The sequence below is a fragment of the Heterocephalus glaber genome, unplaced genomic scaffold, assembly GCF_053883595.1.
Source record: "Heterocephalus glaber isolate CG9 unplaced genomic scaffold, H.glaber_assembly_v1.0 deba00001497, whole genome shotgun sequence".
In the NCBI taxonomy this organism is placed as follows: Eukaryota; Metazoa; Chordata; class Mammalia; order Rodentia; family Bathyergidae; genus Heterocephalus; species Heterocephalus glaber.
Genome location: NW_028258320.1, coordinates 44660060 through 44682918, shown reverse-complemented (window position 1 = coordinate 44682918; position 22859 = coordinate 44660060). Strand labels below are relative to the sequence as shown.

The following is a 22859-nucleotide window of genomic DNA, read 5'->3' as shown; positions in this document are numbered from 1 at the left end:
TTTAAGAGAATCCTGAAACAGAATAAAATTAAATGTTTCATACATGCTGAAAAAAATGAAACTTTAAAAATAAGTTTCTTGTTATCTTGGGCTTTTTATTTCTTTACTTTTGTGCATGTGATACTGGAGATTGAAGCCATGTCCTCACACAGCATGGTTTCACTAAGTTTCCCAGACTAGTCTTGAACTAGGGATCCTCCTCCCTCAGCCTACCACAGTGCTGGGAATGCAGGTATATGCTACTGCACCAGGCCTATAACTAAACTAATCTACTAATAGCTTTCATAAAAGATAACATCACAGACCTCTCTTAACCCCCACAAAAATTCTGGCTTTGTTGAACAAAATTTTATAGAAATAAACTTGTAGAATAATAACATTTCTAAGGGAGGACCTTCTGCCTAAATTGAAATATTTATAACAAATCTTAGTTTTTAAAATATTTCCAAGATTTAAAATTGTCTCAGGTAACCTTTTTCTACTATGATTCACTAAGGAGAATTTCTTTTTCTCTACCCTATGGAATTATCAGAATAAGGAAAATTCTCTAACAAGTTATGTGGTATAAAATATTATCTTTTCATAATAAAAAGCAGACCCACGTTAATTGATGTTGACTATTCCTGTGAAAAATTATCTCCATGCAATCTACCCTGTACCAAGATTTTCTTCCTTTTCTTATTGTCATGCTGTCTTCACTTTTCTCAAGTACAATTTCATCATGTGCAAAAACATTGCATGTTAATTATATCATTATACATGGACAGAGCACTGCTGCTGGGACAGAACATTAGTGAAATTTTGCCAAGACACAAGATGAAAGACACTAACAGCATCTTTCTAACATCTTCTTGAGATTCACTTGCCTGCCATCTTTGGTCATACCTACAACCTCTGGGTGTTTCATCAGGAGCAGGAGAGCATATTTCAGTGTTGTGCTTGTTGTTTCTGTCCCGGCACCAAACAAATCAGACACAGTGATAGCCAAGTTTTCATGAGTAAACTTCAAAATTTCACTGTTGTTTTCCTAGGAATGATTTGGTGTGATATTGGGATAAATTACTATCCAGCATATTTTTTCAGACTGAATCTGAAATAATTGACGATGTTATAAAATTGGCCAATACAAATCCTGGAGAGTGCCATGTTAGGAGAAACTACAGATTTAGTTCAAATGACTTAAACTTCATTTCCTACAACTCACATCTTGCTTGCCTAAAATTTCTGTTTGTGAGACCCTGCCTTGCAAAGTGTGCCATCCAGAATATTTATATCTCAAAAAGTTATAAGCAAAAGCATATTGATGCTCTCTTTTCTATTTTCTCCTTTTTCAGAACACAGATGTGAAGAAGATATGACAGCATCTAAGGAGATGAGTATTTAATCATAAAAATGAAACCTATATGCTAACTATAGTGAAGAAAAGCAGAGGTACTTGGCTTTCTAATACTTTGAGGCTACCCATTTACCACTAGATTATCCACTATGAGAATCTTTAACTTGAACAAAAAAAACCCTCATTCTTTGTTTAAGGCATTAATAATTAGATTTTCTCTTATTTATAAAGAAACATTATTTTATTTAATAAAAATAGGAAAAGAAAGATCATATGCTAAATATTATAAGCTTAAGTCAAGAATCTTTAATATAATTCTTTCAAACACTCACATGGGATCAATATTGTCTACAGGCTATGAAGCTGAAATCATTAAAAGCTAATAAAGCAGTAAAATATGGAAATAATCCCAGGGAAGAAGAAAGGGATCATGAAGAAAACCTGGCTTAGCAATAGAGGAGTGCAGATGGAAAGCAAAAGGCAACTGGTCTAAAGAACAAGAGCAGGAATTAATCTATCAACATTGTGGTCTCCCAGTACAAACATTTTCCTACAAATGACTCAAGTTTACCCTTCTTTTTGACAGATTGATACACCATTGTATGACTTGTGCTATTTATAAATACAACATTTTTAATCCATTCACCTGTTGGTGGTATATAGGCTGCTTTCAAGATTTAGTTATTATGAATTGTGCTGCTATAAACAGCATACAGCATTGTAGTATGATGTCTTTAACTCTTTGGGGAAGATACTTAGAAGGTGACTAGCTGGATCAAATAGAATTTCTATTTTCAGTTATTTCAGGAATCTCTATATTGATTTAAAAGGGGGAATGGGGGAAGAGGAAAAAGGAATTGAGATGTGTACATTTACCAATACCCCATAATGAATGTAATCATTATGTACCATAATTATAAATAATAAAAAACAGTTAATGTGTTAATGTGGTTGTGCAAATTAGAGTGATATCCAATTATGAAAAAAAGGCATTTGATACTCTATGTGCCAAAGGGGATAAAGGAGAGAGGACAGCTAATGCAGACCATAAGGCTTCCATTTAGGCTTGAGGAGGTAATATGATACAGAATTATCAACAATGTTGCATTTTTAAATATTAAGTATAGGTGATCATTAATATCCATAATTATAAATATGTTAATCTTTCCATAACATTAAATAATTTAAAATTTTCATGTGTTGAAGTGAATTTGCAGAGTAGAAGAACATAGCCAAGGATGCTTAAAATAGGCTAAATAAAGCAATTTAAGACAATCTAAATATGTAGAAGTGCATTCCACACTATAGTTGGAAGAACTATTTTTATGATGGTATGGCTAGGTTAACATGACAAAGATGCTAACAAGAAAGTAAGGGAAATGGTTCCCCAACCAAAATAGCCACTGAATTTACATAGTCTAGTGCAATTATTTTGGATCTTTGGCTCTAGGAAAACAACTTCAGTGTCATGTGCAGTGATTGATGAACACAGCACCTGATAAATTTGAGTAAATTTGGCATCTCACATAGAGGCTGCCATTCCCCATAAAACAGTTCTGCTGCAGGTAGTTTTGGGAAGACTTTTCTGTGTTGTTCAGCTTACTTGTCCCAGACTGGGCAACAGAAACCTTCACCTCCAAAAATCAAGGTTGCAATTTTGATTGCTGACAGGCTGGCACAGACATTGGCCATTGTTTCATTTTCATGGAACAATGAACCTTCTCAATGGCATTAAGTGAGGGATTTAAAGAAACAGGATGACATCTTTCCCTTTTCTTTTTTTTTATTAGATTCAGGAGTATAAAGAAATCTCTAGCCAGTCACCAACTGGCTAGTAACAGTAGGATAAGGGTAAGATTCAACTGATTTCTCACAGATGATGAGAAATGTCTTTGCAAAAGTTATTTGTAAAAGTCACTAAGTGGATTAATTCATGCAGCCTTTCTTAAGAAACAACAATACTACCTGGAAGACTGTAAATATCTTTTTTCTTGAAATTACAGTATATTAAAGATCTAGCCAAGAAAACAAAAATTACACTGTATCAAAAGAAATCACTAATACTGTATAGTACATTAATAGTCAAGAAATGTATTAGCATGAACCATGCCTGAGGAAAAACAAATATCAAAATTACTAGATAAACCTTTATGTTAAACATCTTCAGAAAGCTTAAGGAAACTATCTACAGGACTAATAATAAATCAGAAAAGCAATGTGTGCAAAGTTGAAAATAGTATCAATTTTGGAAAATATATTTAACTGGAGATTATGAATCTTAAAATACAATAAACAAAAGAAAAAATTCAAAGGAGAGTTTCGACAAGAGATCAGAGCCAGCAGAAGAAATAAAAAGCAAATATGAGAACAGAACAACAGAAATTTCTTAGTTTAAATTACAGAAAGTAAATGAAACTAGAAAAAGTGAATAGAGACAAGAGACCTATGGAATTTAATAAATTACAACGATCTACAATTCATGGGTGTTCCAGAGGAGTAGAGAGGAAGAGGCAAAAAACATTTGTGGAAATAACAGGTCAAAACTTTCAAATTTAAAGAGAGTATCATGAATGAACACATGTAGGAAGCTCAATAAAATCCAAGTAGTATGAAATTAGAGACTCACAGGAAAGCACATTTGAATCAAAGTATTAAAAACTAAAGACACAGAGAACTCACTGGAAGCAGGAAGAAGTGATTCATTAATATAGGAAAATTAAGACATTTAAGATAAAATGAATGATAATGCAGTGTCTCATGGGTAGATCTGCCATACAAGAAATGCTAAGGACACTCAGCTATCAAGCTTACAAGAAAGGACATAGACATAATATTAATACATACAATGCAATATAACTCCTTGTTAAGCATAACTCTAATACATTTTTATAAATTGAATTTTGTATTTAACCCTTTTACTAGTTTTTATATTATTTTTAAGAAAATTCACGAAACAGTAATTATGAATATGTTCTGGGCCCAAAATGTATAAACATGTAATTTGTGACAAGAACATAAAGGATGGAGTTTAGTGAGAGGAAATTTAAGTGTATACAGTTTGAAGCTAACAGTTTGAGTTCAAATTGGATTTTTAAAAGTTAGGATGTTTACAGTAATCCCCACAGTAATGGGAAAACAATTGTAAGAAACACACAGAAGACAGTAAGAGGGAATTGAAAAGTTCATTGGAATTAAAAGTTCAAATGGAAAATAAGGTAGTATTAGAAAAAATGAGAAATTAAAATATAAAAGTGATTGTATTACATGAGAATGAAATTTTTCAAGACTGTTAATCATTTCAACGGTAACAAATTGAATTTATTTAAAATACAGATATTGAAAGGATAAAAATACTATTTGCAGCCTTTAAAACATTCACTTTGTTCCGCAGAGATGTAAATACACGGAATGTGAAAGAATGGAAAATGATTTTCTGCATAAATAACAGCCAAACACAATAGTATAGCTCTAAAATTACACAGTAGAAGATTCCAAACAAAATTTTTGAAACAAATAATGTCTTAGAAAAACTCTGAATTCATCAAGAAAACATAACATTGCTAGTTTATGCGTATCAATCAAGAGAGCCCCAAAACATATGATGGAAACATTGCAGGAGAAATAGTTTTTCAATAAAAGTGGGAGACTTAAATACTCAACTTCCAATAATTGACAAAATATCTAGGTAAAATATCAATAAGCAATTGTAGTAAATGAACAAATACTAGTTATCAAATGAACAAATACTATACCTAACTGATACATATGGATCTTTTCACTCAACAATAGCAGAATACACATTTTTCTAAAGGCAACAAAGTTTTCCCAGTACACTTGTTAGTTCATGTACAATTCTGAACAAGTTTTCACATATCAAAATTATGCAAAGTATCTCTGGCCACAGAGGAATGAAGTGAGAAATTGATGAGAAGGAAATTTAGACATTAAATAATGCAGTTTTGAACAAGCAATGGATTAATGAAGAAATCACTAAGAAAACTAGACAATACTCAGAGATAAATGTAAATCAAATCACATCACAGCAAAATAATGCTATGCAGAAAAATTACAGCAATACTTGGAGCTGTAAACATCTACATTAAAGAGAAGTAGGTGCCAAGTGTGTTGGCACACACCTGTAATCCCTGCCCTCTGGAAGGCTGAATAAGGAGGATTTCAAGGTCAAGCACAGCCTGGTCAATTTAACAATCTATTGAGACCTGTCTCAAAATTTTAAAAAAAATTAAAAAGGTCTGGAGATGAAGCTCAGTGTCAAGGCCCTACTTTCAATTCAAAGTAAACCCCCACCCACCGCACCAAAAAAAGAAAAGGTACTCAAATCATCATAGTAACTTTACAACCTAGAAACTTAAAAAAAAAAATGAACCTGAAAACTATGCTCAGTTCCAGTAGAATCAAAAATAAAGAAAGAAAAAGAATAGAAAATGAAAAGAATAATCAATGAAAACTGACAGCAAATTGACAAATCCTTAATTAGACTGACTAAATAAATAAAAGCATGATGATGTCAATATCTAAACTCAGGAATGAAAACAGGGACATAACTGTGGATATTATATAAATAAAAGGATGATGATAAGAGTGTATGAAGAACAATTGTGCACCCAAAATGATACAATCTAGATGAATAGAAAATTTCCTAGAAACACAAATTACCAAAATGACTCAAAGTGAAAAGGAAAATGTGAAGAATGGCAACAAATAAGTACTCTGAATTCATAATCAAGCACTCCCAAGAAAGATAGGTGCAAGACCAGGTGTCTGCACTGTGAATTCTACCACAAGTTTTCAAGATAATTAAAATCAACCTTAATTGAGTTATTCCAAAATCATAAGAGATGTCAATACTTCCTAATACAGTACACGCCCTGTGGGTACTCTGATAGGAAAGCAAGACAAAGACACCAAAAGGTAAGACCTAAATTTCCTACAAATATAAAAGTAAAAATCTTAATGGAATACTGGTAAACCAAATATAACACTACATAAAAGTATTGAACATCATAGCTGATGCTTGCAGGATACTTGGTAGAGAGCAATATCTAACTCCATATCTGAGCAAATTCATTTGAACTTATACTCAATAAAGGCTACTGTGTTCCATGCACTTACTCTTTCCCACCACACATCTCTATTTACACCATTCACCCCATCTGGAATTTCCTCTTCTGTTCACCTATGCAAATATTTCAAGCCCAATTTCAATCTATAAGAATGCAGGAGGGCCACCCTGATTGAGCCATACTTTTCTATACTCCCATAGACCGTGTGCGATTATGATGTCCATTTGCATATTATGTCATCATAGTTTGATATTTTCTAACTTGTTTGGAAATTGTTACCTCTTCACTTACTGTGTGCATTGTTTCTACTTTGCTAGATTTTTTTTTTTTAACAAATACAAAACAGGGTTTATTTTATAGTGCAAATGACATTTCTTTCCTGCTGGATTATTTTTATATGAAGAAAATGGTCCATGTATTGCAATTATACAATAATTTAATTTTATGTATTCCAGGATTTTTAGTGCAGATTCCTTCACATAATAAATACTTGAAGAGCTTTCCAAGCACTGCTTACCTGACAATTTATGCATTCCTGGAAGATACTGAACCACAAAATGCAAAAGCAATAAAATAACAGCATATGTTAACAATTCACCTTCTCCATTTTTATCAGGAAACAATCAATAAAGTCCCGAGGATTGTTAACATCTAATGATTCTTGGTGTTCTTTTATTTTCTCCACAACATAATTTTTTACATAATCCACATTTTTAATTACTGTGTTATGACTCCCTGGAAGATAATCAATGAGAGCAGGAAAAATATTGTAGACCTACAGGGAAAAAAATTATCAAATAAAAAACATGCAGTGAAGATATATACAACATGTAGCAAACCTTATTAAAAAGTATAGCTATAAATGTGAATTAGATATGTTGCCCATCTTAAGGGGGAAATTTTTATCATAAATACATATAATTATCTATGTTAGGAAGACGATAGGCAGAGAAGTCCAAACGATTAAAGGTGATAATCATTTCTAACACACATACATTAATTTTTAATATAAAAACATTTTTATCAGTTAATTTTTGCACCAAATATTCTGTACAACCTTGAAATACAAAAGCCCATAAATTCCTGTCATTCACATTTTATAGATGATGGCAAAAATTAAGTGAGTTTAATTAACATAATTTAAAGCCCAAAGCTAATACCACAGTTTTTATTTCTATCAACCAGCTTTAGATATGGAATCAGTACTTTAGAAGTGGGACAGGCTCAAAGATGCTTGAAAGATCAATTGTGTGCAAAAGCACTTAAGTGACTTCTCCAAAATCATATAATTATTACTTGTGCGGACTGTAGGAAAACATGCAAACTCAATGCAAAGTAAAATTGTGGTGATTTTTCTGGTTCATTAAACAAATCTGCCCATTAAACAAATCATTTCATATACTTGACAGTGTTACCTTGTCAGCTAGGATCCTAGCAAGTGCATAAAACATCCCTACTCCATTCAGTGGTTCCTGGTAGCTATCATTGCCCTAAATAATTTTCCTACTTGAAGAGAATATTCTTTGTTTAAATAGGAATATTTCTGCCAAGTTATATAATGAAGAGATCTCTAAGTGTATATTGGAAAACAGCTTCCTTAGTGGAAGTTTTCATAAAGTGCCATGGTGTCCATTGAGTGACATTGTCATCCTTTGGAGAGTCACCAAAGTACTTCATAGAAACAGCTCTTTATGATTTAATGAGAAAATCAAGGGTAAAGTTGTAACAGGCTTGAATGCCAGTCTGATATTTAGCCGTTCATTTTTTGGGTATATATTAAAGGACTCAGATGTCTTTTGCAGGTGTTTTCTCTACAATGCTCTAAGCAGGACAGTAGTACTTAATCAATCACTTCACTGTTTTGTCCATACAGAATTTTGGGCTTGCCAGAAAGAAGACCTTAAGTTTCCTTAGGAAGAATGGATTTTGGCCTCACCTGCATCCATGGAGAACTCAGAATCTTCACATTTTCACTCATTATTTTTATAATGGTAAGAAAAATTGGATCATTATAATCAAAACGATGCTGGAAGATAATGGAACAGATCACATTGCTGGGAGCATAGGTCAGAATAAAAGTGGGATCACAGGGTGAGCCTAAAAAAATTTGAAACATTGTTTAAGTACCATCAAAATATATTTGCCTTTGTTAATAGGTCAATAATCTTTAGAAAGTTTAAGCACTACTTCACCTATTAATTTCCCCAGCAGCAAAATATTAAGCACACTTAAATTGAATATGTCAATGTAACCCTAAACTTGAGCTGGACATTATAATCTAGCCAGTTTAAATAATAGAGTTTGGTGTAGTCACTTCATGTCCACTTATACAATTTAACCCAGCTGTCTGCTATTTTGGAAGGAAGGTGAAGACTTTACAAACCTAATTCACGTAGTCAGAGGAGAATCAATCTATCTGCAAAGATTGTGGACATACAGCATTGAGTTAGAAACTGTGAGAATAGGGTAGACCTAGAACTGTTTTTGCATAATGAATTATGTATTTAATCAGTGCACAGGAACTGAAGGGAAAGACTGTGAATGAGTTCATGTACAGGGAAAAACACATAAAAAAGTCAGAATATATCTGTGTTATATTTAAAAAGTAATATAAGAACATTAAGTAGAGTATGAATTTTTTGTTTAAATAAATAAAGTGACAACCTTTTCTTCCAAACATAAATTCCTGGTAAAGCAAAGAAAAACATAGATTTGATAAATGTCAACTTTTTTCTCATTCCAATTTAAAAAATGACTTTCTCTTCTTTTCAAGTAAATGTCCTTCACGTCCAAGCAAATTGTAAATTTATTTAGAAAAAATTGATATTTTGGATTCCTTGATATTGTTCTATATTTCCATCAACAAAGCAATGTTTTGATGGATTTTACACTTTGTACATCACTTATGTGAAGTGTTTCATATTATAGGTTTAAAAAATTAAATTACAGGTTAGGTTTCACTTTGGGTGAGATCTCTATAGTAAAATAGATATAATCAAATATTAACATATTTTATGTGTAACAGGCTCACAAATTCACATGGATAAACCCTAAATAAAAGGGATTTGAGTCGAAAGTGTTCCAAATAAATATTAGAATAATTTTTTTAAAAAAGAATAATTGAGCCTTAAGAAACCTGTTAAGGTAGCTGCTTGTGGGTAGCCGCTTTAAACATTACTGGACTAAAAGCTTTCAGAAAATGTTTTATTTTAGTCAATCAGATGGGAGTAATTTCAGAAGCCTTGGGTATCATGTTTGTGTGGATGTGTGTCATTCTCAGGTAAAATCTGATTTTTCATCTTTTCTTTCACTTCATTTGAGAGAGAAAATTTAAAAACAATTAATTCAAAATATAAGCTGATAAATTCATTGGAAGAAATACTTTGTAGATTAGTATCAGAATACACTTAAGGAAAACTAGATAAAATTACTAACAATAGTTAAAATATAGCTATATAAATCATTTTTATAAATTGCTGTTTATGTATTTTGCAGATTTATGCTATATCATATTTCTCAAATCATATAAACAAAAACACTAACTACTGTGCAAGAAGAAATAATGATAATTTTTACAAGAAATAATAATTGTTGAGAATTTTATTAAGATACAAAAAAGTAATGATAAGCATGCATTATACCATTACCAACCAGAATTATATTTATGGACCAAGAAGAAATTCAGAGACAAGTCAGTGAAGTTGGTCATAAAAATAATGTTCAATCAAATTAAGGCAGATGTCACCTTGTGAGGGCTCCTTAAATGTGTGCTGGAGTCACTGCCTTGGTGTTCACTTAAGTATCTCTAGTGAAATGATCTGGAATATGCTACCAAGGTTTATGGTGTGGGGAAATACTGCTCCTTAACTCAGGAAAGAAATGCAAATGCTATATTAATGAATTCTGATTTAAAAACAAAACAAACAAAACCGAACTTTGAACCACAATAGGATTAATAGATATTGTGTGGACACTCATGTCTTTACATGCAACATAGGTACACACAATCTCTGGCTCTGCTTCATCCTCCACTTCTCCTGAGGCTTCACATCCAAGACACAACATGAAAGCTCTGACTGCCCCCTGAAATATTTCCAGGACCTCACTAGAAAAGAGGGTAGTATCTATGAATGTCGGTAATAGTCCCTCACCGCGGGTTTTTCTCAGCTCCTCCGCTAGGTGGCGGGCTTCTTCTTGAACACGGCTCTCAATGCTCCTTTTCCCCATCCCCAAATTCCGCAGGGTCATGAGTGAGAAGCGCCGAATCTCTTTCCAACTGTTTCCACTGCTAAAAATTACTCCTAAAAGGGGAGGAGGTACAGGAAGGAACATATAGCCAAGGAAGAGGGAGCTGACATGTGGCATCCACACAGATGACCAAGTTCTGCCCGAGGAGCCCTTCCAATCTTTGCTTCCATCCTCTTCATCCCCACTACCACTGCCCAACACATAAATGTGTACATACATGAACATGCACACTTACCAAGACCTTTATTAATTTTTTCAAATATTGGGATACTCCCTCTTCCAGCAAAGTCCTCCCCAAGATCAACCAGGGCTTCCTTCACTGCTTCATATCCATGCAGCACCACAGTGGGCTTCATGCCCAAATACAAGGTGAAGACAGGACCGTGGACTTTTGAGAGCTGTAAGTGAGAAAGAAATAAAGAGCAAAATAAAAGATAAATAATAGGAAGGAGGGAGACAGATATTCCTCAAATGGGAAGGGAACCAACAGATGGAGAGAGGGGAAGGTAGGGGAGAAGTGGATTTTAAAAAGGAATTAATATGTGTTATGTCCATGTACCAACTTCACACAAGGAATATAAACAATATGTACTGCAAACATGTACTAATAAAAAACAGTAAATGCAAATATTACTAAAATAAATCACTATTTGATCTACAAATTTGATTGTTTCAGACGGTTACTCAAATTTTATTTGCTATATTTTTATTCTTCTGTTTAATTTCAATTATTTCTGAATTTTGTATAATAATTATTATAACCTCTACCGATGAATTTCCTATTGCACACTTTAATATCACATAGGTATTTCTTGATATCAAACATAATTTGATTTTTCAGAAAAATTAAATTTTCATGAGTAACATGAATAAAATCTATAGGTCACGGATGGTGAACCTGTTAGAGACTGAGTGCCCAAACTGCAACTCAAAGCCCACTTTTCTAGCACAAAGTGCCAACACTGCAAATGAACCTGAATACTGAGTTTTTAGTGTAGAGAGAATAACTTATGACATCATTGCAGAGAGGGCTCTGCATGCCCACTGTGGCACACATGCCTTAGGTTCACCATCAAGGCTATAGGTCATGCTACAGATAACTTCTTGAGGAACATCTCATTAAAAAAACACTATGATTTAGTTTCAGTAAAAAATAATCATAGAAAAATGACTATGAAACAATGAAGGGCTGGAACACTACAGATCGTTGCCATTTTATTATTTTTATTGTAACATGACAATTTAAATGTTTCTCTTATTGCAAATGCACTAACTTATTCCAGTATTGTAACAATGGCAAGCTTTAAAAAGCAAGGAAAAATCGAATCTCACAGAAAATATTTGCTGTACAATAATTTCTTCTAATAATTTGATCCAGGAATATACTTAATTTAAAAATAAGGTTTAATTTACTTACTATTTGCAAGTCTTTAGAGGAGGCCAAAACATACTTACATTAGTTAAGGACTTGGTGATATTTTTAATATCTATCTGCAGGATATTTCCAATAATTGGTAGAGGAGTAGGGCCAGGTGGGAGATTCCCTCTCTGAGAACTCTGTCTCCAGAATGAAAGAAAAAGGAGACAGGAGAGACCAAGCACTAGGACCACAACTGCATCCATTGAAGCTTCTGTTCTTTCTGAATAAACTGTGATCAAAGGTTTTTATAATGCTCCCTGTTAAACTGGGATGTCCTTTTGAAATATAAAGTGATGAATCAGCCAGGAAGATAAGCTGCAATCATTTTAGATGGTACTTTGCCTTCTTGATAAAGAAAAGATGACCTTTGCTCTTGCTGTCCCTACCAGATACTTGTCCCTACCAAATACTAATGTCCCTACCAAATACTTGTCCCTACCAAATACTAATGACCAGTGGGTTTTGGGAAAACAATATATTATAAGATGTGCATATAATATATTTAACTTGTTTTACTTAATAAAACAATGGAAAGTTTGTCTTTGAAAATAACAATCTTCTAAACATTTTAAATTAGCAAACTAATATAACTGTCAGGGCCTAAAATAGCTAGCATTGGTTATACATTTTGAAAACCAATCATATACCAATGAATAACCAAAATAAATATACGTGACATTTATAATCAAACCACCTAAAACACTGAAGGGGAAAAAACTTACCTCTATTTGTCAAGTGGGGAAAAAGAAGATTAAAGGAGAACAGGAAATATGTCACACAGATCACAGGTGGCAAAACTGGGAATTGAATGAGCTTTTGTGATCCCTACTGTAGTTAATAATGGTTAACACCACAGTTGTCTCAAAAGCCAAATTAAAAATAAAATCCAAAAGGAGTTACTCTGAATGCACTACACTGACTCTCTTCATAGAGTATCAGGGTTCACGTTAAATTGATGACCATAATTTCATCCCAAGGACATCTGGGCTGTAGATTCTACAAAAGAAAGATCACAGATAAAGTGTTCACCTCTTCATTGATAAGAGGCAAAATTTGTTCCTCAGAATCAAGAAAAGAGCCTAACTCAGAGAACTGAATCAGAAGGCCCTGAGAAACTTGGCTCCTTTGTCTCCTGGACACTCCCAGATAGGTCTGCTTCTTTTGCTTTCTAGTATGTCCTTGTGAGAAATAATGGAATGAAGTATTAGACCATAATAGAGCAAGACCAGTAACAGAATAACACGCACGTGCTTTGAAGGTGGATGGGAGTCTGGGACTACATTAAAGGGACTTCCAGCTCAGAAAGACACATTATGCAAATCTTAGTGGGAGACTAAATTTGGTATTCATAAATCTATGTGTCATTGGATTGATATATACTACTAGATCAATCATAGTAATATTTGTGCAATGGTGTGTCTTGTCAAGATATCATTGTACTTTTTTAAAATTTGTGAGCTTAGGTATTAAATACGCTCTTTTCATAATGAAAATTTGTTGCCAAGATCCCAGATATACAAGCTTTATCTCTTATGTTTATTGGGATTCTCTAAATTAACAGATAATTTTCACACTTATTGTATCACTTTCTATACTTTCCATTACCTTTGACTAAAGTAAAATTATACTATAGTTAGTATGAGAAAGCTGGACCTCACAGATCCAGTGCCTTGGCCAAACACATGTAAAGGGAGGGAAATAGATGTGATAAAGAATTAAGATAATTTATGTACATGTACCAAATCCCAACAATTAATGTACTCATTATATATGGTAATCATGTACTAACAAAAATAGAAATTAAGGAAAAACAAACAAAGAAAAAAGTTAAAAAACCAAAGACATGTAGATTACATATGGTAGAACTGAGGCTGAAACATAAGTACAAATCTCAAGGAAAATATTCAGTTCAAGCACATTCTGTGGTTACTTGGCTTGCAGTTTTTCAGTATGCCAGAATGATGGCAATCAGTGACTTTGAAAGTAAACATTGACTTAATAATTGCATCACTCATTGATTAAAATGGAAGCCACAAAATTTGATTTATTTTAACCTTTAGAACTTGCATAAATCCAAGATCGTATAAACTCTTTATCTAGAAAAGAAGAGTAATTTTCTGCCTGGCTCATAGAGCTCTTAACTATAAACCAACCAAACCAGACTTTATTTTATATTGTTTTATTTTTTTATTTTTTTTTATTCTTTTATTGGTACATTTTAGGTATACAACACAATTACATTTCTCATTGGGAACTTGTACCATTATATGATGCATCTTGGTTCTTATTTTTTTCCCCATTCTTAGCCCTCCCTTCACCCCCTCCACCCTTCCCTATTTACAAAGACTTTATTTCCATTTTTTCCATTTCTCAGCATTTTTCCTTTCCCTTCTTTCCTTTCCCCTGCCCCTCCCACTACCCCTACCAATTTGGACCTTTTCTTCCTATTTTACATTATCGATTATTCATTCTAATCATTGGTACATTTTAGGTATACAATATAATGACATTCATCATTGGAAATTTGCACCTTTACATAATCTCTCTTGGTTCTTATTTTTCACCCTTGCCCAGCCCTCCCTTCAACCCCTCCAATCCTCCCTATTTACAAAGATTTTGTTCCTACTTTTCCATTTTCTCATATTAATTCCATTCCCTTCTTTCCTTTCCCCTGCCCCTCCAACTTCCTTCCTCTTTGTCACTTTAAATACTATTCCACATTACCTATCATACATTTTAGTCCCCATTTAAACTTTCAGTTTCTCACACCAGAGAAACTATGCAGGATTTATACATGTGTGTGCTATTTATTTCACTTGAGAGTATCGTCTCAATGTGCATCCATTTAGCTGTAAATGTCTCTAATTTCTCATTTTTTATGGCTGAGTAGTACTCCATTTTATAAAAAAACCCCACATTTTCTTTATCCAATCTCCAGTTGATGGGCATTTGGGCTGTTTCCAAGGTTTAGCTATCACAAACTGTGCTGCTATGAACATGGGTACACATATATCACTGTGGTATAATTCTTTTAATTCTTTGGGGAAGATCCCCAGCAGTGGAATAGTGGGGTCCAATGGGACTTCCAGTCCAAGTTCTTTGAGGTATCTCCATACTGATTTCCACAGTGCTTGCACCAGTCTACACTCCTACCAGCAGTGGAGCAAGGTTCCTCTTTCCCCACAGCCCCGCCAGCATTTGTTATTGGTGGATTTCATGATAGCAGCCATTCTTTCTAGAGTGAGGCAGAATCTCAGTGTTGTTTTCATTTGCATCTTTCGAATGACCACTGATGTTGAACATTTTTTCCTGTATTTATTTGCTATTTCTACTTCTTTGTCTGAGAAATGTCTGTTCATTTCAGATGCCCTTTTTTGGATTGGGTCTTTAAATTTGGGAGGTCTGATCTTTTTAAATTCTTTATAGATTTGAGATAGTAGACCTTTGTTTGAGGAAAAGCAGGTGAAGATTTTTTCCCAGATTGTGGGTTGTCTATTCACACTACTGGTGGTTTCTCTTGCTGTGCAGAAGCCTTTTAATAAGAAGAGATCCCATTTGTTGATTGTTTGTGCTAGTTCATGGGCAACTGAGGTTTTGTTCATAAAATCTTTTCCTACACAAATGTCTTCAAGAGTTCTACCTAACCTCTGTTCCAACTGGTTCAGAGTTTCTATTTTAATATTTAGATCTTTAATCCATTTCAATTTTAGTTTAGTGCATGGTGAGAGATATAGGTCTAGTTTTAATCTTCGGCAAATTGAAGCCCAATTTTTCCAGCACCATTTATTAAAGAGGCTATCTTTCCTCCAGTGAGGGTGTTTGGCTCCTTTATTGAAGATAAGAGGGCTGAGTGTGTCTGGCATTGTTGCTGCATCTTCTAATCTGTTCCACTGGTCCTCAGGTCTGTTTCTTTGCCAGTACCATGCTGTTTGTATCACAGTAGCTTTGTAGTAGAGTTGCAGGATGGAGATTGTGATACCCCTGCCATGTCTCTGTTACCTAGAATTGCTTTTGCTATTCTGGGTCTCTTCTTGCTCCAAATGAATTTTTGGGTTGTTTTCTCAAGATCTGTGAAGTATGCTGCTAGGATCTCAATTGGAATTGCATTGAATCTATATAGCAGTTTTGGAAGTATGGCTATTTTCACTATATTAATCCTTCCTACCCAGGAGCAGCGGATGTCTGTCCATTTTCTGATATCATCTTCAATCTCTCTTTTCAGATTGCCATAGTTTTCAGAGAAGAGGTCTTTGATTTCTTTTGTTAGGTTGATACCTAGGTATTTCAGTTTCTTGGATGCTATTGTGAAAGGAATTATTTGCCCTCTTTCTCTCTCAGTGAGTCTGTCATTGGTGTAGAGGAAAGCTATTGATTTTTGTGTGTTGACCTTGTAACTAGCTACTTGACTGAATTTGGTTATTAAGTCTAGAAGACTTTTGGTGGAGTTCTTGGTGTCTTCTATATAGAGTATCATGTCATCTGCAAATAATGACAATTTGACTTCTTCATTTCCTATCTTTATTTCTTTTATTTCTTTCTCTTGTCTAATTCCCATGGCTAATGTTTCCAAAACTATATTGAGCAAGAGTGGTGATCATGGACATCCTTGTCTTGTTCCTGATTTTAGTGTGAAGGACTTCAGTTTTTGACCATTTAGTATGATGCTGGCTGTTGGTTTTTCATAGATGGCTTCTATCAGTTTTAGGTAGAGACCATCTATTCCAATTTTTTGTAGGGTTTTTATCATAAATGTATGTTGGATTTTGTCAAATGCTTTTTCTGCATCTATGGAGATAATAATATGGTTTTTGTCCTTGGCTCTATTGATATAGTGTATTACATTGATTGATTTGCATATATTGAACCATCCCTGCATCCCTGGGATGAATCCCACTTGATCAGGGTGTATGATCTTCTTGATGATCTTCTGCATTCTGTTTGCCATTATCTTATTAAGGATTTTTGCATCTACATTCATTAGTGAGATTGGCCTATAGTTCTCCTTTTTGGTTAGGTCTTTCTGTGCTTTGGGGATCAAAGTGATGCTTGCTTCCAGGAATGAATTTGGGAGTATTGCTTCCCTTTCGATTTCATTGAAGAGTTTAAGCAGGAGTGGCAGCAGTTCCTCTCTAATTGTCTTGTAAAATTCAGCAGTGAAGCCATCAAGACCTGGGCTTTTCTTAGGTGATAAATTTTTAATTACGTTTTCAATTTCATTGGTTGATATTGGGTTGTTTAGAATTTTTAGGTCTTCTTCATTCAACTTTGGTAATTCATATGTATCTAGGAATCTGTCCATTTCTTCTGTGTTTTCTATCTTATTGGCATATAGGTTCTGGAAGTAGGTATTGATGATCCTCTGGATTTCTGCTGGGTCTGTTGTAACTTCACCCTTTTCATTCCTAATTGCATGGATTTGGGCCTTTTCTTTCCTTTTTCTGATAAGGTTAGCTAAGGCTTTGTCAATTTTGTTGATTCTTTCAAAGAACCAACTCTTGGCTTCATTGATTTTTTTGTATTGTTCTCTTAGTCTCCATTGCACTGATTTCTCCTCTGATCTTTATAATTTCCTCCCTTGTATGAGCTCTGGGGTTGTCCTGCTCTTCTTTTTCTAGAAACTTGAGGTTCAGCATCAGGTTGTTTAATTGGGCTTATTGTGTTTTTTTAATATGCATATTTACTGCTATGAATTTCCCTCCTAAGATTGCTTTCATTGTGTCCCATAGAATCCAATATGTTGTACTGTCATTGTCATTTAATTGAAAGAACTGTCTGATTTCTTCTTTCATTTCCCCTGTGACCCATTGGTTATTTAGAAGTGTGCTGTTCAATTTCCATGTGTTTATGAATTTTTTCCAGTTTCTTTTGCTATGGATCTCCAATTTCATCCCACTATGGTCTGATAATATACAGGGGATAACTTCAAGTCTTTTGCACTTACTTAAACATGTTTTATGTGTGAGTATGTGGTCTGTTTTGGAGAATGACCCATGTGCAGCTGAGAAGAATGTGTATTCTGATTCGGTGGGGTGGAAGACTCTGTAAACATCTGTTAAGTTCATTTGTTCAAGAGTTCGATTGAGTTCTAGCAAATTATTACTTATTTTTTGTCTAGCTGATCTATCTATTTGTGGCAGTGGGGTGTTGAGGTCCCCCACTACAATTGTATTAGTGCATATATGACTTTTCATATCCATTAGTATTTGTTTTATATAGTTGGGTGCCTAGTGTTTGGTGCATAGATATTAATGATTGTCATCTCTTCCTCTTGGATTCTTCCCTTTACAAGGATGTAATGTCCTTCTTTTTCTTTGTTAATCAGAGTTTATTTGAAATCTACTTGATCTGCAAAGAGGATAGCTACTCCTGCTTTTTTTCAGGTTCCCGTTGCATGGAGTATTGTTATCCACCCTTTAACTTTCTTTTTGAATTAAGTGTGTTTCTTGTATGCAGCATATTGGCGGATTTTGTTTCTTGACCCATTCTGCCAGTCTGTTTCTTTTGATTGGTGAATTGAGACCATTAATATTGATGGTTATAACTGAAATGTATTGACTTGTCATTGCCATGACCTTTTCTTTTTGTTGGGTTCTCCCCCTTTCCATTTAATTTCTTGTCATGCCAGATGGGTTCATTGTGCTTTGATTCCTGGGGTTGTGATCCTCAACATCTGTTCCTTGGCTACTGTGTAAAATTCTTTGGAGTGCTGGTTTGGTATTCACGAAGTTCCTAAGGTGCTCTTTGTCATGAAAGTATCTTATTTCTCCATCAATTTTGAAAGATGGTATTGCAGGGTACATCAATCTGGGTTGGAGGCTGTTTTCTTTTAGGGCTTGGAATATGTCACTCCAAGCTCTTCTTGCCTTGATGGTTTGTGTTGAGAAGTCTGCTGTGATTCTGATGGACTTTCCTTTGTATGTGATTTGTTTCTTTTCTCTGACTGCTTGGAGAACTTTGTTCTTCTGTTGTGTTTCTGGAATCTTAACAATTATATGCCTATGTGTAGATGTTTTTTGACCAAGGTTATTTGGAGTCCTATATGCCTCACTTATCTGTATGTCAAGTTCTTTTCCCCTGCTTGGGAAGTTTTCTGCCATTATTTCTGTGAAGAGATTTTTTATGTCACCTGCACTCTCTCCTGTGCCTTCATTGATTCCAATCAGTCTTATGTTATTCTTCTTTGCATCATCTAGCAGCTGCTGGATTGATTTCTCATGTTCTCTTATAATTTTGAAACAATTTTTCTTTTCCTGGTCACTAATTGCAATCTTGTCTTCTCTATATCTGAAATTCTGTCCTCATATTGGTTCATTCTACTGCATAGACTTTCAATGGAGTTTTTAATCTCCTGGAAATCTGTTGCATCTATTTTATGGATTCCATTTGTTTCCTATGTTGGGATTCCATCATGTTCCTCAGCTTCTCTATTTTTTTATTTATGTCCTCTCTAGATTTATTAATCATGTCTTGCACTATGAGCACAATCCCTGCTGTTGTCTGAGAAATTATTTCTAATTTCATTTTTTCCAGATCCTCTTTTGTTACCAGTTCAGGGAGTCCATGTTTTTAAGTATCAGAATGTTCCACCTCATTTCCCTTTGGAGTTGCTGTAGGTGATCTGGAAGTCTGTTTCTGAGGATTCTTTATATGTCTTCTCATTTCCATGGCTGGGCGGAGTGCTGCTGGCACCCACATGGCTCACCTCCTCTGCCCTAGGAGTAGTGGAATGGTGGTAGGGGAGCCTCCTCCTTGGTGCTGTGATTGGCTCACCTCCTCTGCCCTAGGAGTAGTGGAATGGCGGTGGGGGAGCCTCCTCCTTGGTGCTGTGATTGGCTCACCTCCTCTGCCCTAGGAGGGGTGGAATGGCAGTGGGGAGCCTCCTCCTGGGCACTGGGATTGGCTCAGCTCCTCTGCCCTAAGAAGGTTGGAATGGCAGCTGGGAGCCTCTTCTTGGGCACTGGCATTGGCTCACCTCCTCTGCCCTAGGAGCAGTGGAATCCACACATTTGATCTTTGATAAAGGGACCTAAAGCATATGGTATACAAAAGATAGCCTCTTTAACAAATAGTGCTGGGAAATCTGTCTACACATGCAAAAGATTGACTCATCTGTCACTATGTTCTCAAGTAAAGTGAAAATGGATCACATGCCTAAATATTGAAACACAAACATTTAATTTGCTGGAAGATAAAATCAGTAAAACTCTTGAACATATATACATAGGCAAGCATTTTCTGAACAAAATCCTACACAAGAAATAAATTAAGAATCAACACATCAGATTATATCAAATAAAAATAACTGCACAGCAAAAGAAACAGAGTGAAGAAACAACCTATAGAATAGAGAAAAATTACTAGTTACTTCTCAGACAGAGGATTAATATTTAAATACATAAATAGCTAAAAAAAAATTATAGCCCTCTGAATAAAGACCTAGTAAAAAAATAGGTAACTTTAATGAAATTCTTATACCTTATTGCTGGAGCGTAATCTAGCACAACATGTATGGAAATGAGTATGGAGATTTCTCAGAAATTAATACAAGAAAATCCATTTGACTCAGCTGTTTACCTTCTAAGTATTTTTCCAAAGTTTAAAGACATGTCACTCTGATATATGTATATAAATATGTATAGCAGCACAACTCAATAGTCAAAACTTAGAAGTGGTCTACTGTTCATTAAAGATGAATGGATAAAGAAAATGTGGTGTTTGTACATGATGGAGTACTACTCTGCCATAAATAAGGATTAATTTGAGTCATTTGTAGGAGAATGGATGCACCTTGAGACCATAATGGGTTTTTTTCATAATATTAAGTGATAAAACCAAACAAACAAGGTTGACTATTTTGTGGTATCTGATGTGAGAAACATAAAATATAAATTACAAGAGCAGAATAAAAGTTAGATAATAGAAAATAAGGAAATAGATCTTTTGTAAATAGAAGAGAATGAAGAAATGGATTGGGGGGCTGAGTAAGAGGAGGAGAAAAGCTAAAAATAATGAAGACATGCTATGTACATATATGTACTCTACACAAGAATGCAATCATTATGCAGGGCACAATGGCAAGAACTGATGAAAATAAACTGAAAAATGTATCAACAGGATCTGTGGGACACAAAGTAATTCTAAAAAGAATGTTTATAACTTTGAGGGCCTACACAGAAAAACAGCAATCCTAAGTAAATGTTCAAATGATGTATCACAAGGCTACAGAAAACCAAGAAAAATTAAAACCCAAAACTAAATCTCCTGGAATGCAAGAATAGTTCTGCATATATAAATCAATAAATGTAATGCACCACAGAAATAGAATCAAGGATAAAGATCACACAATTAACTCAATAGATGCAGAAAAAGCCTTTGAAAATTTCCATAGTCCTTTGTGTTTAAAAAAATACTGATGAATTAGGTGAAGGACCTGACCTCATTTAGATTAAAAACCATCGATGACAAACCCATAGCCAACATTATTGTGAATGGGGAAAACTGAAAGCAATATTTCTAAATTAGGAAAGAGACAACAGTGTCCACTCTCAGCTTTCTTGTTTAATATAGTACTTGAAACTTTAGCCAGAGCAATCAGACCAATAAAAAGAGTCAAAGAAATAACTATTAACATACCAACAACATTCTTCCCAAAGTTAAAGAAAAAACCCCTGAAATTCATATAGAATCAGAAAAGACCTGGGACAGAAGAACTTATAAACAAAAAGACAATGTCAGACATATCATAATACCAGACCTCAAGTTATGCTAAAAAGCTATCGTGACAAAACAGCATGACATTGACATGGAAATGAACTTGTAGACTAATGGAATAAAATGGGAGATACAGACACAGAAACAAGTGGAAACACTTTCTGAGTTTTGACAAGGGAACTAAAAACATATTAGAGAAAAGGCATCCTCCTTAACAGGGCATCCTCTTGAGTGCTGAGAAAACCAAATATCCACACACAAGATACTGTACTTAGATCCAAATCTCTCATGCTGTATTGAAATTAAATAAAAATGAATTAAAAACATAGATACAAAAACAAAAGCTTGGAAACTGCTGGAAAGTAACATAATGGAAATACTTGAAATGAAGGCACAGGTAAAGACTTGCTCAATAGAATTCCAATAGCTCATGAAAAATACTATAAACCACTAAGTGGAATAAAATCCAATTAAAATGTTTCTGCATTTCTTCATGTAGCGAAGGAAATAACAGTATAAAGAGACAATTTGTGCAATGTGAAAATGTCTGCTAACTAATATTATAATAGAGGAATTTTATCATAGTATATGAAGAATTTTAAAAGTTAACCCCTGCAAACAAATAACCCAAGCAAAAACTGGGTTGAAGAGAACTGAATAGACACGTCTCAAATGATGTACAAGTGGCCAATAAGTGTATGAAAAAATGGTCAATGTTCTTAGCCATCCGAAAAATGAAAATAACAACTCCATTGCAATTTCATCCTAATTCAGTCAGAATAGATATCATTAAAAATACACAAACAATGATTTATGTTGAGAATGTGGGAAAAAAGAACTCTTCTATGATATTGGTTGAAATGTATACTTTTATAACTGCTGTGAAAGTCAGTATGAGGTTCCTCAAAAAGCTAAAATTAGAAATACCATTTTATTCTGCAGTATCTCTCCAATGTAAATTGCCAAAAGATTTAAAGACATCATATTATTCTGATCCATGCATAGCCCTGTTTATAATAATGCAACTCAAAACAGTTAAGCAGTGGAAACAACCTACAGG

General features: G+C 34.2%; 1 protein-coding gene across 1 annotated transcript in view; it reads right to left on the bottom strand.

Moving 5' to 3' along the window:
* The window catches only part of LOC101710990 (cytochrome P450 2C5), a 42476-nt gene extending 30093 nt beyond the window's left edge, over positions 1–12383 (bottom strand). Inside the window, exons 1-6 of the mRNA XM_004838551.4 lie at positions 12124–12383; positions 10904–11066; positions 10572–10721; positions 8357–8517; positions 7019–7195; positions 886–1027 (exon numbers count right to left, since the gene is read on the bottom strand). Coding sequence (XP_004838608.1) covers positions 886–1027; positions 7019–7195; positions 8357–8517; positions 10572–10721; positions 10904–11066; positions 12124–12291 — 961 coding nt within the window. The 5' untranslated portion in view covers positions 12292–12383. The remainder of the gene's footprint in view (positions 1–885; positions 1028–7018; positions 7196–8356; positions 8518–10571; positions 10722–10903; positions 11067–12123) is intronic.
* Between the last annotated feature and the right edge of the window lie 10476 nt (positions 12384–22859).